Source organism: Lygodium microphyllum, chromosome 2 (genome assembly GCF_053477565.2).
Source record: "Lygodium microphyllum isolate KBCC chromosome 2, Lygodium_microphyllum_v1.1.10, whole genome shotgun sequence".
Lineage (NCBI taxonomy): Eukaryota > Viridiplantae > Streptophyta > Polypodiopsida > Schizaeales > Lygodiaceae > Lygodium > Lygodium microphyllum.
This window is the reverse complement of record NC_141136.1, coordinates 55,832,145-55,848,584: the sequence shown is the minus strand read 5'-3', so window position 1 is coordinate 55,848,584 and position 16,440 is coordinate 55,832,145. Positions and strand designations below refer to the sequence as shown.

The 16,440-nt window shown below is 47.3% G+C and overlaps 1 protein-coding gene across 5 annotated transcripts in view; it reads right to left on the bottom strand.

The window, feature by feature from the left end:
• The window catches only part of FIP37 (FKBP12 interacting protein 37), a 206,356-nt gene that overhangs the window by 95,871 nt on the left and 94,045 nt on the right, over positions 1–16,440 (bottom strand). For all 5 annotated transcript variants that reach the window (XM_087693729.1, XM_087693724.1, XM_087693740.1 and 2 more), the window contains one exon: positions 486–539. In XM_087693729.1, the coding sequence (XP_087549855.1) occupies positions 486–539 (54 nt within the window). The remainder of the gene's footprint in view (positions 1–485; positions 540–16,440) is intronic.

Sequence of the window (16,440 nt, the reverse complement as noted above, 5' to 3'; positions counted from 1 at the left end):
ATCTTCCTTTTACATGACATTGCACAGCAGCAATCTCATTTTCAGTGTCGTAACTAGACAGCAGAATCTTCAAAAAAATCAATAAGCTTATCCAAATTAAAGTTTTCTACTGCAGCTCAAGAAGTTATCAACATCTTGCAGATGTGCAACCAAACAACAATCATCTAAGACTCTTTGTCTCCTTGAACAAAAGGTGCATAGAGGCTTGAGGCCAAATGATGACTGAGCTGTCACAAGATGAGGCCCTATATGTTTGCTTTGATAAGTGTCTCTAAAGCTGATAATGCCGTCCTGATTAATTTTAGGAAAGGCCTGAATCCTCCCCTGACTAAATATTTTGACTTGACACCATAGCATAGCCATTTCAAAGCCTTTTTCCCCTAATTTGAAAACTAAATTCAAAATGCAATGTTTTCTGATCACCACTACTTCAACAAGTTATCAAATGTCACGGAACATGTGAACTAAGATAAATGTCAACCAACCTTCATGCGTGTAAACTCTGCATGTATGGCAGGATCCAGTAGCAGCCTTCGAGCCTTCACACAGACAAGAGGTGTCAGATTACAAAATCATGTGAAATGCACAACAAACATATTTATCTGACAGCAGAATGTTATCCTTAAATCAGACGTATCAACCCTATTCTGCTCCATGGTATTTAAAAGAGTGTCAACAACAAAAACAGACATTTACCCTAATTGTAACAAACAGAACGGCCATTCTAAGGCATAACAGCACCTAGGTGCATTTTTACATTCACCTGGGCAAGAATGAACCAAATGTATTTCCAGACACTCCCAGTCCCATTCTTGGCCCATACTGCTCATTCTACTATGTCCCATGTCAAGAGCCCGTTCCCTGTTAACAAACACAGTTGGCAGCTGAAAATCACAAACTTAATAGTTTGCTGCAGAAATTCCTGCATTCAGCTTCGTTCCTGCTCACATAGCAGTGCTGCTCTCAAGTAACAAGTCTCCTCTCACTCTAAGCTGTCTTGCTTGTGAATCTACTCTTATACTTGCCATCTTTGTTCATTTCCTCATCCTCTACAATGGCTCCTACTCTCTACTACACACCATCCCAGTTCTTGTCCTCATCTTCTCCACAAGAATTTGTACTCCTCTCGAGGACATTTCTTGCCAAAGCTACAAGAGCCAATCACAATGCCATGAAACAGGCAGGTCCGCCAGCATAATGAGGTCACGCCTAACCAGGTCAGCCAGCAACAAAAGATGCTGTCCATGCCTGAAAATTTGTCACTTAGACAGCCCAATGTTGCACCCAGCCACAAAGTGTACATAGCCAACACCCTCCATCAGATCATGATTGATCAATGCAATGAAGATACAATGATGACAAGACCATAGTACATACCACCACAACAAAAAATAGGTGCGTCATGAGGACATTTTAACTTAACACTCTTTCGATACCTAAGTTGTGACACTTTTTTTTTCAAGAGAAAAGTAAAGCTTCTATCAACACACCTCAGAACAAAGTGCCCAAGGCAAAAAATCAAGTATAGAGCAGCCCTGTAAGGGACTTCCATATCAAGAATTATATAAAAAGGGGAACTCTATTACAAAGCTTGAGGGAATAGCCACTCAGGAGGTCTATAATGCCAAACCATGAGGGTCGGGAAGAGGAAAAAGGTGCTAAGATCCCATGTCCTAAGAAAAGCATCTCTCCTCTCAAAGGAATGTCTAGAGAGATTGCTAACACCATTGCAGTGAAGCAAGGATCACCTACTTTATTTGGCCTGATGATCGATGAGACGACGGACTACATTACCAAAGGAGGCAGAGTCAGTTTCAACTTGGCAGGTATTCATATCCACATTCTGTTTTATGCTGATGACATTGTAATGTCCCCGCTCCCGCATGGGAACCCCCCCCCCCCCCCCCCCCCCAAAATTATTAAAAATTAATTCGAATTTTTTTTACCTTCTCCACCCCCCATCGTCGCCAATAGGTGGCGGGGGGGAAAGAGGAGGAAGATGGCACAATGACAAGTCGACGGGGAGCAAGAAGTAGACAACGGCGCCAACGCTAATGACGTGGAGGAGATAACGACGGCACCAACAAGGTAGAGGACCACATCCACGACGAAGGAGAAGAAGTCGACGGAGATGACAATAGGGGGGGAGGGGCACATGTGTGCCACCTCACTCCCCCCCACCCACTACCTCATTCACCCCAATAATAACCACCTTCCACCCCTATAAACATCCCCTCCCCCCCCCCCCCCCCCCCCCCCTCATCGCAAGGGGATAGGAGGCCTTGAAGGGCTCGACATGATAAGCAACACGCTAAAGAGAGAGAGAGAGAGAGAGAGAGAGAGAGAGAGAGAGAGGGAGAGAAAGAGAGAGGGAGAGAGAGAGCAGAAGAAGAAGAAAAAGAAGAGGAAGAAGAAAGAGAAGTGAGAAGAAGGAAGAAGAGAGAGAGAGAGAGAGAGGGAGAGAGAGAGACTTTCTGAAGAATCTTCTCCCCTTCCCCTCCTTAGAGGGTGTCCACATGCATTCGTTCTTTCCCCATCGCCCATGAACCTATACCCTTTCCCGCAGGATTATCCTCCGCCCGCAAGCTTGGATCTCTACCCAATTGGCCCCCTGCCAATCAAGTACAAGGCACGGAAGTCTAGTGCGATTCGTATCTAAGGGAGACTAGATCGAGAATGGCCCCAGGCAGAAAAGGTCGAACACGGATGGCAACCCCACAACGAGCAACGAAGCCTCTGCCAATCCAACTACAATACCGGTCGTAAGTAATGTATTTCCAAATTAATAGATGTGAGGCGGACTCGGAAAACCCTAGGTGACAAACCCCGAAACATTCCATGGGAGTGTCGGGCAACGACACTTAGATTCGTTTCTCGATGCACCGCTAAAACGTACTTGGACAGCCGATAGGCGAGCACGTTACAAACATTGTCTTGGTTTTGAAAATACAAGAGAGGGCTTCAGAGGCATCTGAAGCCCTCCACATCTTTTGCCTACACATAGGATTGTCAATGAACCTTGGGAAAACCAAGGTCCTCATTTTCCACACATCAGCCTACGTCTCCGGAAGATCATCTTTCACTTTGGATGGGTAGCCAATGGAGGTGGTGAACTCGTATGTTTACTTAGGAGTCACTTTTATTGCCACATCATGCTACTTTTTCATGGTGTAGGTGGCATGAGATCATCCCACTGGGGAACATGCATCATCAGCAGTTTTAGGAAGAGAGTGCCACCAAACATACCTGCAAGAGCCATATGCCAAGCAGTGGCTATTTGACACCATGGTCACCCCATCTCTTATCTATTTAGCAGTTGTTTGGGCCCCAAAACTAGCCACATCAGTTCGGATACAAAGCGGCTCCAAATCATTCTATTGTCACATTGATATGTAACAAACCCTCAATGCCCCATGAGATTCTTAGGGCAGAGTTTTCTGCAACACCCATGGAGATAGAGGCCCTTTCCCAAATCATCACTTTTATACAGCAAGTACAAGACATGACATCCCATAGCTTACCATAGTGACATGTTATATTAACGTCTACAAAAGGCCAAATCCGCCAATGAGACCAAAATGTTGCTATAGTGACATCTGATAGGATTAAATCTCCCCCAAAACACGACAGATACAACATTGCATCACATGTCGCTATGTCCCAAATCATCCCATGTCACTATGGCCCTCACCCTACGCCATCCTGACTTGCCTTGCCCTAACCTAGCTTGTCCTTGTCATCGCCCTGGCCTGATCTGAACTGACTTGTCCTGCCCTCACCTGACCTACCCTTAGCTGCCTTATGCTTTATAAAACCCTACTAAAGATAATCCCACAACAGGTTACCATGGAGGGCATCACATGTCCCTATGGCCCTCAACCCAAGACATCTGATAGGATGAAACCCCCCCGAGCCAGACATGTACAATATTGCACCAAAATTAAAGGGGGACTTTATCCTTGAAACACATGTATGGAAGGAACAGTTAAATAAAGCAAATCCCATTTGTGAATTTGGGAGAGCCCATTGGTATAATACCCAAAGGCACACAAGCAAGAGTAATGTATATCAAGAACATAGCAATTATAAAGCAAATAAAGTCTCTCCAAAGGACAAAGGTATGGGGTAGTAGATGGGCTCACTCCAGCAAGAAAAAATGGCAAGTTAGCAGTGTACAAGAAGGAAAAGCAATCATTAGAGACTTCCGTGTGTGGAAAATACCCTAACACAGACACAAATAATACCATATGACAAAGCATAGACTGATAGAAGAACACAGTTAAGGTTAGGGTAACTCAAAGACAATAAACACAGAGAATAAATGAAGTTATATCACTACTGAATATGCAATGCTCATATAGCAAACACACTATATAGTGAATGAATACTGCAGTTCCAACTCTTGTATCTCAAGGATCAGAGCAACAAAACAGATCTCGAATCGCAGCAAGGCAGCCTCTAGATGCCAAACACCAGCAAACGCAACCAAAGAAGGCTAAATCTGATGATGCAGATGGTAGTGAAGAAGAGAGAAAGACTAAAAACGCAAGTGAGGAGAGAGAGAGAGAGAGAGAGAGAGAAAGAGACTGAAAATGCAAGTGAGGAAATAGAAAGACTAAAAACGCTCGTTGCAAGAGAGAAAACAATAAACACAGGCTACAGGAGAGAGAAAGACTCAAAAAGCAAGAAAAATCAGCAACAGCAGTCAACATGCTTAAATCAGCTCCAAACAGTAACTGGTAGACTGGAAACATGGGCCAAACTGTTGTAGACAGCAATGGCCAGCTTGGACCACAATGTCCTCCGCGTCCAAGGTGTGAGCAGCAAGCTGAAATACCTAAAATCTGCAAAAACGAGATTAAGGCTGAATGGAGTGCAGCATACGTATTTATAGAAAGTTTGGGCCCTCCCAAGTGGGTTTGTACTTATGGGATACAAACACTCTCTAAGAACCCATTTCTTTTTAAATAAACAAGGTTTCTTCCTTAATTAAGCATGTTTTGGGGCTATTTAAATGAAGCTAATGCATTTTTAGCTTAACACCCCCTCTCAAGCCCAATAACAATGCCACAAGAAGTAAGCCAACAAAGCTCTTTTTTTATTTCTTTATCTTTTATTCCAAGGTATCCCACTCCAAAGCAGCCAGAGCATTGGACAAAGGGTGCACGTTGGCTGCCTAGTGGCCTACTAAGAGTACAAAGGCGATGGTAATCTTACCAAGGAAGCCCCAATGATCACCCCAGAGAGGCCAAGGCATTGGATAAAGGGTGCACGTTGGCTACCTAGTGGCCTACCAAGTCCTGCAAAGGTGGATGCAATCAACTATGGAACTTTTTTTCTTTAAGCATTTTGTAGTTTTAATAGATTTAACATTAATTAAGGATTTCAAATCAATTATCGTCTTATTGAGTATTCGTGCTCCAAACGGGAGAGTAATAAGGGATGGTGGCCCAAGACCTTCACAATAGAAATATACTATCCCTACCATTATTGGGTGTCGATGAAAAAGGAAAATGGCTAAGGTATGGGTGACACAAATATAGAGTAAAGATGTGAAGCAAGCAAGACAAGCAAAGTAGACTAGGAAAAACTCCTTGGAGATTGCCATGTGCAATGCCACGAATATGATGGATCCAAAGTCGACCACTCCAAAAGATCAAAAAGGGATAAATGCGCACAAATGCATGTTTACATGAAGAGAATGCCAATGCAAGGGGTAATGCACAGGGAGATGCAAGATGCCATGCTCACGCAAAATGGAATGCAACGGTGCCACTTGGACAGTACCCTCGCAAGGGAATTGTTCACTTGCCCAAGTGCCCTTTTACAATCATGTCATCCTAACAGTGCGGATGAAATAACAAATGTCCAAAAATATCATACAAATGAATAAATGAATGAATGAATGTCTAAAAATTGTAAGCATCATCACTGTCACTATCAAGAGAAGTAGCCATCCCCTCTCAAACTCGAAGGCAAAGCAAGGTCAATCTGAAGAAGTAGGAGAGAGTGTACCCAAGCCAATCGTGGATAAAAGATACTGAAGAACCGGCCGGTTGACCGCTTTGGTGAAAATGTCTATAAAATTGCTTAATGAAGGTACAAATTCTAAGCAAATAGACCTAGCTCAACTTGCTCTCTCGAAAAGTGGAAGTGGACTCCCACATGTCGCGTCCATGATGTGATGATCAGATTGCCCGCAAGAACAATGGCACTTTGGTTGTCGCAATAGACAATGGTGGGAGAGTCACAAGGAAAGTGAAGCCCAGCCAGTAAGCTCCTCAGGTAGATGGCCTCGATGGTGCCATCGAAGAGAACCCTATACTTAGCCTCAACCGTGGAAGCTGCCACCGTCTCTTGCTTACGGCTCGGCCAAGAAATGGAAGTTGTGCCCAAGGTAAAGAGGTACCCGCCATGAGCACACTAGGTGTGAAGATCTCCTACACAATCAGAATCAGTGTATCCCTACAAACATAAACCAAAACTATAAGTGAGGCCATAAGAATAAGTTCACCGCAAATAACACAACATACGAAGACATGCAATTAAAAGTGACATCCTAGGTGCTGTGAAATACTGACTGAGAATGCTGATGGAGTAAGCTAAGTCTAGCCTAGTATGAAGTAACCAAAGAAGTTTTTCCTAAAACAAACCTATAAGTATGCATGTGTGTGACACTCGAAGACTCTGAAGTGGGATATAATTGGCCGAGAGCCAAAGAATGCCTCATACGAGGTCTTTTGAGGAAGGGCCGCAATCAGCCAGTTGAGAATATACACCGAAGTATTAGCAACCTCAATCCAAAGGCACTTAGTGAGCTCTACTACAAATAGCATAGAGCTTGCCATTTCCATGACTGTCTGGTTTCGACGCTCTACGACTCCATTCTAGGAGAGAGACTTAGTACAGGTGAGCTAGTGAGAGATGGCATGTTGCTGTAGAAATTCGAAAAACTCGTTGGAGATAAATTCACCACCGCTATCGCTCCTTATTGAATCAACACGAGACACATCTGGTTATGAACCAGCAGCACCCAAGCAAAAATATATGAAAGCATTGGACTTATACTTGAGGAAATATACCCACATGTATCTCGAATAATCATCCAATATCAAAAAGAAGTACAATGCGCCGTTCAAGGCGACAGTGGATGTGGATTCACAAAGATCAACGTAAACCAATCTAAGAGACGCCTCAACTCTATGTGTAGACTGCTAAGGCAATGGGATACGGTGTCGCTTCCTGAGTTGACATGCTCTACAAACATGTCAAGCTAGGTTGAGACAAGGAAGACCCTCAACCATCTCATGGCGAGACAACTCATAAAGAGAGTCATAGCCAAATGCCCTAGGCGGAAATGCCAAAGACGCTCATTGTCCGTAGGCTCTCAAGATGTGGCTAATGCCAGGAAGCTATGAAACACGGAGCCCTCGACCGTCGGCTCGATAAAAAAATGGGTCATGTGGTATAGGCCATTAGATTGTGCCTCACCGCGAGCAATCACTAAACCAATCTGAGTGTGAAGGACCTTAACTGTGGTCGATGTAAAGAAAACTACATGTCCCAACCAGCAAAGCTGCTTAACACATAACAAATTTACCCCAAGCTGAGGGGCATCGTATACATTGTCCAGCGAAGCCAGATCCAAACCCTTGTCAATGCAAAAACTAACGCAACCTTGAGCCTTGATCTTAACCGAGGAGTTGTTTCCTACCCGAACCCACCCAACTGCAAGGGCTCAGTACAGAGATGTCCTCTATAGGAGTCATGTGATGTGTAGCTCCACTATCCACAATCCAAACAGATATTGATGTGCTCGATTGTGACGAGTGGAACTCTGCAGTAACCTCTTTGGGAGGCAACTCACTAATGTGGATAAGACTTGCATCGGATGTCTCTACGAAGACGATCTGGGCCTCTGCACACCAATCAGACAAGCCCTCCAGAGTTGAGAACGTTGCCGTGATTGAGATGGCTGACTAGTGGCAATGTGGATCTGACCTTTTAACTACCCCTTACCATCACCTTGCCTCCCCTAAGGGGGGTTGCCCGACTGAGGAGTGGGAGCCTAGGAATTGGGTTTTGGTGTTGTGTCTCTTGCATTTGATTGAAACTCGTCATCAAAATCACCAGCCTTTTGACAATATTAACAATATCTATTCTTCTTAGGTACATTCTCCCACCCGGGTTTGAGTTGAGATTGGGAGTTTCCTTGTGATTTCCATGCTTGTTTTTTATTTTGATTTTAATTTTGATTTCAAGTTTGATTTGGTTTACCCTTCCCTTGTTGCTGCCCCTTCTAAGAATAAGCAACAAGAGCCCCCTCTAAGGGATTATTCATATGAAACTGATTGAACAATTGTGCATAATGCAATAGCTGACATTCAAATTCATAGAATGTGGGTAGATTAGACAGAGAACCCACTTGCTGCACAAAATTGAAGTATTTATGTAGCAGCTTCTTAAGAAACAATGTGACCTGATCGTTAGAGGACTTAGAAGTCGCTGCACTGGAGAATTCAGCAAGGAGACGTCGATACTCAGTCAACTTGACTCTTTTTTTTTTGCAAATAAAGTGTGGCAAATTATATTACTTCAGAAAAAACCTTGAATACAAAGAAGTGCTCATGCTCAACAGACTAGCTGGAGCTGATGCAAAGTCACAAATATATCAAATATACAGGCCTCCCAGGGCAGTCTAGGGGGATGGGGACAAGAAGCCATGGAAAGGGGGGTGTATCACCATTTGGGGCTGCCTACCTGCATCACGAAAAACAAGTCTTGGCAACCCCAAGTGCGCATGAAGTGAAAACGGAGCTCTTGACGAGCTCGAGACTCGCCCTGCACCTGGTCCCATCGACCGCGAAAGGAGTGGATGATGAAGGTCCAAAGCTCTGCCAAAGTCGCATGTATAGAAAGTCTCTCTCCTCCAAAAACCTCCTGACACCGCACCTTCCAGATGTGCCATCCAGTGAGACTCCCTACTATCTCCCATACCTTGAAGCGGTCTGCTGTGGGCTCCAGTACTTGGCGGATGGGTAGCGCCTCCAAGCCAGCTATTGTGCACGACCCAGCCTCAATAAGAAAGATCATGCCGTGCATCCCAACCTCATACAAAAGGTGACGACCCTGGCTAACTGCCTGCCAACAGAAAGCTCCCCATGAGATACATCCAAGGCTGGGTGCTATGCGGCAGAGGATGCAACATGCTCCTCTCCACACTAGCTATGCCGCCTCACACGACCAAAGGCAATGCCTCCATGTGCCACCAACCATACGAAATACGTTTTTCTCCTCGGTCTCCAACTGACCCATAGTTGGCACCAAAAAGTCCGTCGAAAAGCATCTGTGATGTTGTTCTCTACCCAGTATCTCCTATGCGACGGCGCCCAATCCATGTCCTCCTGCATTAGCACATGTCTGTCAATCCTCGGTGTGTACTCCAGGAACCTCGGTGGCTTCTTGGCGACCGCAGTGGCCAGCCATAGCCACTCTCCTGGATCCCACTCCAACTCATCAAGTGGCCTACCCTCCCAAATCCAGAGGCGCCACTCCCGGAGCTCCTTCGAAAAAACATAGGGGTCTAGACACCATGTCTTCCCCTAAAGGCCAACGACCCAAATCATCCTCCACGAAAGGACAGCTATCCCCTCATCCTACTACCCTCTATCAAGGGCTAGACGCCCCCCCTCTTGTACGGTGAAGAAAGTCGCATGCGGGGTGCCACCCACTCTACCTGTCACCTGTAGAGGAATACCTAACGGTGAAAACTTAGCAGTCCATACCTCCCCAATCTCTACTGGCTCTTGTACCGGGGGGCCAAACTACTCCTGAGATATTATTGCTTCAATCTCCCTTCTCCTCAACTCGACTCCTCTCTAGCAACCCGATGCCCATTGCAACACCTTGTCCACCAACATGTACCCTCCCGCTAGGTCCTGATGGTGCAAGCTGGCCGACCTCCCAACCACCAACCCACTGGATGTGGGGGCGCTCGCCGATCTGTACCCCCTCTTGATCTCTGACCTGGGGACTCCAGATCACTGGCTGGCGGTCTATCTCCTCCTGGCAACCTCGGAGGCTCTGAATTAGGGCCTTACGGAGGCCCTGCCACACACGAAGTACGCTACGTAGGAAGGGGAATCTGGGAAGCGTGATCTAGGCAGTCTAAAGATCCACGTCCAGGACTGTCTCCAATCCTTGCCAAGCCTCGGTCTACACTCCTAAAGACCCTCCTGCAATAGGACCTTCAAGGTCTGCCCTCCTAGTGTGAGACCACGGACTATAAGCTTGCCAAAAAGAGCCATACTCTGATACTCTGGGTCAATGATCCCAAGCCCTCCCTCTGACCGATGCCAGATGATGGTTGCCCACACCACCTTGGCTCGAGAGTCCCTGGAACGGTTTGACCCGGCCCAGAGGAAATTCCGCACTAGGCGGCGAACCTGATCTACATAAGACAGAGGAGAAGCATCAACATGAGGCGATGTACCAAGCCGTCGCTAGGAGAACCTGGTTGACCACCAAAGCTTGGCCCACTAGGGAGAGGCAAGTAGTACTCCAGTAGGTTAGCTTCCTCCGAATAGAGTCGAGGACTGGAAGAAACTGCTGGGCGGGAGTGATGTGGAGTCCCACCTGGAACCCTAGGTAATGGACGATCTGCCCTCTACACACCCATCTAAATCTCAAGGGCATGCCCCACTCTGTGCTAGAGTCTCGGTCGATAAGGAAACCAAACGACTTCCACCAATTGATTTTCGCTCCTGCTGCTACAGTACAGAACACCTCGAGAGCTAGTCTCACTCTCTCCACCATCAACTTATCGTCCTCTACGTAAAGTGTCATATCATCTACATACTCTGGGTCTAACAACTCCGTCTCCTCTCTCACCAGAAGTCGCAGGCCGTGTAACCCGCTCACATATGATCTAAGAAAGTGAGACATCGCCTCTGCAAAGAGTACGAACAAATACGGGGCCAGTGGGCAGCCTTGCCGTACCGATCTCTCCAGCCGAAACTTCTCCCCTCTCATGCCACCTATGAGAACCCTGCTAGTAGCCGATCTGTAAAGGGTAGATACCCCATGGATCCATGCCTGGGGGAAGCCCAACCTCTCCATGGTGCCCTCCAAAAAGTCCCAATCCACCCTGTCATAGGCTTTCTCGAAATCCAGGAGTAATACAGCCAATCCCTAGCCACTGTGCTCGGCCCACTTTGTCACCTCAAAGAAGATAAAGATATTGTCTAGGATGCTCCTATCCTGGACAAAGCCTGTCTGTGTGTCATGAATGATGTTTGGAAGCACGGGGTGGAAATGCCTGCCAATCATCTTTGCCAATGCCTTATAGGCAACTAGCAATAGGATGATCGGTCTCCACTAGGATAACTCCAACCAGTCTCCCCCTTTTGGGAAGGAGACTCATAAGACCTTTCGATAGACTCCCTCGCATCGGACCTAAACTGAAAATCTCTTGGAAGGCCAACAGTAAGGGGTCCTTCACTACCTTCCAGTAGGTGGTGAAGAAGGCCTTAGAGAGGCCATCCTCTCCCAGGCATTTCTGCCCATCCTGTGTGTGGAAAGCCTGCTCTAATTCCTTCTTTGTGAAGGGGTCTAGGAGGGAGCGTCCCATCTCCTCTGTGACAAAGGACGGGATGTGATCCTAGACCTGCTGTCTCCAATGTTGTCCTCCGTTTGAGGTTGTCTCCTACTGGAAAAGGAGTCTCTAGTAGTCGATGGCAATCTCCATCACCTCATCTAGGCTAGGGCGAATTCTCCCATACTGATCTCGAAGGCTACGTATCTGCTCTCCTGAAGCGCGGGGCTAGTGTGCTTGAAAAAACTCCCTGCGCATCATGTCTCCCTTCCGCGCCTAGAAGGCTGCTAGGGTGCGGAATGAGAACTCCGAGCGCCTGTCCTCTAGACCCGTGATGACTGCTCGTACGCACACCTCCTGTGCATGGATGATGGGATCCCCTGATGTCTCTTGTAATAATCTCTGCATGGCTGCTATGTCCTGCTAGAGTGCTCTCTCCTCCTCTAGCTCTGCTACCTGGCCTATAGGGCTGCCTCCTGGCAGATAGTGCTCGACTCGGCTAGGACCTCTACAACTTCTCTACGATCTGGTCCCTCCTGCCCCACTCCCTAGTCCAAATCTGCTCAATTTGTCTCTTCACCTCCTCCCTCCTATAGATCGAGTCAGGGATCCGACAAGATTGCGAACCTAGGGAAGATGCTAGGGGATCAAGTGTCAAGAGGACCGGGCAGTGATCCGAAGAAAGTGGTGCCAGTGAATTGCCCTATCTAGCCTCTGCAAGAGCACCCCCACTCTCCCACATAGAACCTGTCCAACCACTACAGCAAGGCTCCACCTAGCCGCCTGTATCCCCATGAGAAGTCCAAGGACCTTTCCCTCCTATGGAAAGTTGGGTCTCTCAAAGCATCACAAGCTCCTACTGCCAGTAGAAAGACCTCCCATGCCTCCTGCTCCTCCCCAGCCATGCCCTGATAGTTTCTGCCCTGACCTTGCTCGTCCTCTAAAACCTCCAGATTAATAAAGTCTCCTCTAACAATCCATGAGTCCACCTCTAGGAGTCTTGCTGCAATCTCCACCCAGAACCTGTTGTGTGCCCTAACCTCCATGGGGGCATAGACATTAAGGACTTCGAGGCACGAGTCCCCAATATCCAACCTAATCCATAGAACCCTCGCTGCCACAATTTCCCCATGATCCAGTACACAAGCAGTAAGGCTCGATCCAATAGAGGTGCGTACACCTCCACTCCTACCATGGGCATCGATGGCGTACTCCCAATAGGTGTGTGACTTGCCTGGGAGAACCTTCCCTCTACCAGATGGGCTTGGGTGGGGGTGAACTTGTGCTCCTGCAGAAGTAGGATGTCTATTTGTTCGACTACAATTCCTGCTGAAGAATCAGCTTCCTGAAACCACGTGCCCCACTGTAGTGGAGACTTCACATTAGGATGCAAGGTGTAAGCTCATGGGGAAACCTCTAACTGACCGAACCGGCATCTATTCAGTGTGGAAGCTGTCGATGAGGAGGAAGAACTATGGGGCATGCGAGTACACTTTGCCACAGGCCTGGATGGAGAACTACAGTCCCCCATGGTGGCCCTCGAGCGGACCATAGGGGTGATAGATACTCCAAGTGGTACCACCAATGCATCTATCAACCAAACTGAGAGTCGCGACTCTGTACATTGGTAGAAACGGGCTGCCTGTGCCAAGGGCCACTCGATTGCATCCATCGGAGCTCTCCACTGTGGAGGGGCTCGAAAGATAATGCTCAAGTGTGGAACCTCGACACCAGCCCACCAGTTAATGTCCATCATGCAACCGGCCACTGCTGTGCAAACAATGCTAGTCCTTCTTCTCCCATCCACTGGAAGATGTGGTCCGCAACTTGACTCTTCACCTACTCCTCTATCTGTATCGCCATCCAATCCCTTGAGTGAGAGGATTGAAGGAAGAAGGCGTAGTTTAGTCCATCCAGTGGTGCTAGTAAATAGGCCTTACCCCTTCTTGACTTACGTACCACGAAGATCCCCACCTCCAAAGGTAGTGGGAACTCTCTGCGCTCTGTAACTCTCAGGTAGGACCACGAGCCAATACGGAAGAACTCATGCGGTAACAACTACGCATGTCTTAGAAAAGTGCGACGGGGACAGATAAGTTGGTGGCTATGTAGGGAGGGCAAGATTACTAGTGCGAGGAGGATGTAGACGTGTGTGGCTCATCACCTCCTGTGAGAGAAGGGGGGGTGGGCCGAGGGGGAATCACATGTACCGGGTGCGGATCAAGGGGTGTGCTCGGCAAGGGATCTCAAGTGTGAGGGTTGTGGGATCTCAAGTGAGGTAGCCTGTGGCACAGGTGGTAGATGTCGGAGACTCAGTCTTGACGGGTGGAGCGGGCAAAGGGGGCTGCGGAGTGCTTTGCCAGGGGGCTGTCGCTCACCCTCTTGCTCCCTGTTGTTGTGGCTGTGTCTAAGGAGCTAACTGCAGCCCCCCTTGCCGTCTCCCTCTTTGTCATCTCTGGACCTGTGTAAAGCTATTAGCGTCCACCTACGGGCTTGTCAACAAAGCCACCTTGGCTCCGAAACGCATACAATCTACTGCCTGATGCCCAAAGTCATGGTAGTACAAAAACTGCCTTGGTTGCCCAATCACAATGACTTGTTGCCTAAAGAAGTAGCCTCTTGCCTCAATCTCCAGGAACTTTGGTATACTCTTTGTGTCTTTCACGGCCACTCATACCTTTGGGATTCTTGCAGCTGCAACTTCATCCACAAAGAAGGCAATAAGAACTATGCCGAAGAGCCGTCCAAAGTCCTCCACTAACTGGCGATACTCTACCGCCAAATTGGGGAAAAGTAAAGTGACTGGATGTCTGAGAAATCTATTATGGAGCGCAAATGTCTCCACTGTGAAGCCACTATACCAAGGAACTATGTAAATGACCCCCTTCGTGGAGACATAGCGTGAGCTCTCCACTAACTCATGAGTTGCGTCCGCAGAGGTGAGTTGAACCATGAAGATCCCTTAGCCCATGAGTTGCGTCCGCAGAGGTGCCAATGCGCAGCATGGAGTGGAGCCAATCGTGAAGCTGGGCCTTCCATGGGGAGTATCCAACGACCTAACCAAAGATCGTTGTTTCTTTTAACTCCAGCTCTCTGACACAGACGGCTAAGAGTTGTTCCTCAGAGCAAATGATTGCGCGTCCCTACTGAGAACCTACGTATCGCGTTGCTTTGCTATCAGTGTGGAGGAAAGTTATTGTGTAGAGGAAGGGAGCAACTTTTTTTTTTTTGGGAGGGGGGGGGGGGAGTATGAAGTGGGCCCGTCACGTGGGACTGTGTGCTACAGGGCAAAGGCAACACGAGCAGCGCAAGGGGTTCTTTAAAGCCTTCGTCAATATCTTAGCTTAGCCATGGCATCTTGGTCCAAATTTGGCAGGGTAGGTGTTGCAATGATCCGTAGGCGAGGGGAAAGGCTGCACATCAAAGATCCACCTTTGGCAAGACATGCGCGCTACTGATCCGCAAACAGGGGAAAAGCAGGTCGAATACAATAACTGTCCGCAGGCAGAGACTGGTGGGGGGGGGGGGGGGGGGGGGGGGGGGAAGAGGTGGAGGTGGGGTGCGGGGAAGGCTCTGGCATTGGCGACGAAAAAGGCACACGCAGGCAATCGCGATTGACCAGGCGATGGTGGCGTGGGAAACAGTCGGGGTAGGGGTAGCTCACGCGACACGACGGGTGGAGTTTCCATTCGCCAACTTGACTTTTAAGTCATTCAGGTTAGAGATTTTGAAGTTCTGGAGCTCATGGTCAAGATTTATTCGACGGGTCCTATCACGAGCCGCGTAGCCATCAATCAAGTATGCCCATTGCTCTTACATTAAGGTAAAATGCTTAGTCTGACAATCAAACTCAGGCAATAAGCCCTGCATCAACTCGACAATAACGGAGACATTCCTAGCCTTCCATGAGCACACAACCTCGTATGGAACAAGTGTATGATCGGGTTGGGATTCAAGTCCCTGCAAAAGATCCCATAGGTTTTGTGAGTCTGATCAAGTTCGACCAAGTTGTAAAGTTTGACCCGTTAAAACGAGTCTTCTCATTGAATGCATGCTTGGTGAAAGATGAGATAGAACCATGAGGTATTGGGAATGTGGGGTAAGATGGATGTGGAGGATAAGATGGTGGTGGTGGTGGTGGTGGTGGTACAAGTGTCTGATAAGAAGGAGGAGAGGAAAGAGGTAGGTAGGCAGAAATAGGCTACGAGTGTCCAATGAGTATCGATTGATGCGAAGACACTAAAACATGAATGTTTTCATAAGGTGCCCATGGAGATGAAGGCACTAGGATACGTAAGCCCTATCCAAATGTCGGCTGGGACACAACATAATGACCAGAGAATCCACTAGGTAATGCCATGGAGACAAATTGTGGCACCAATTGAACCACACTCGGGAGAGACTCGAGGGAGTACCCAAGCTGCAATGATCTCAAAAGTGTGTGAGGAAAAGGTGAAACATCTCTTAGCTAAAGAAGGAATGAGCTCCTAAAACGGCTGTGCCTAACTTTGAAGAACCCCCCGATATAGTGAATGAAAACACATGTGATCCTACATCAGAGGCAATATGTGGTGCATTTAATGGAGACTGAAAGAAAGTGGTAGTAGAATAAGAGGATAGAAGGGAAGAGAGATTAATTGGATTTGTGATTAGATATAGATGTGGAAAATAATGTGGGTTCCTTTCGTCTATTAAATGCATTAAATTTAAATAATGATGATGAAGATGCACCTACTTCATTTAACCTTTAAAAACAAAATTGCTTACAAAAAAAGAAGAGGAAGGAGTACTCATAGTTGCTTGTTTCAACTGCTTACCTAGGCTTGAGTTCATAAAGAAATATATGT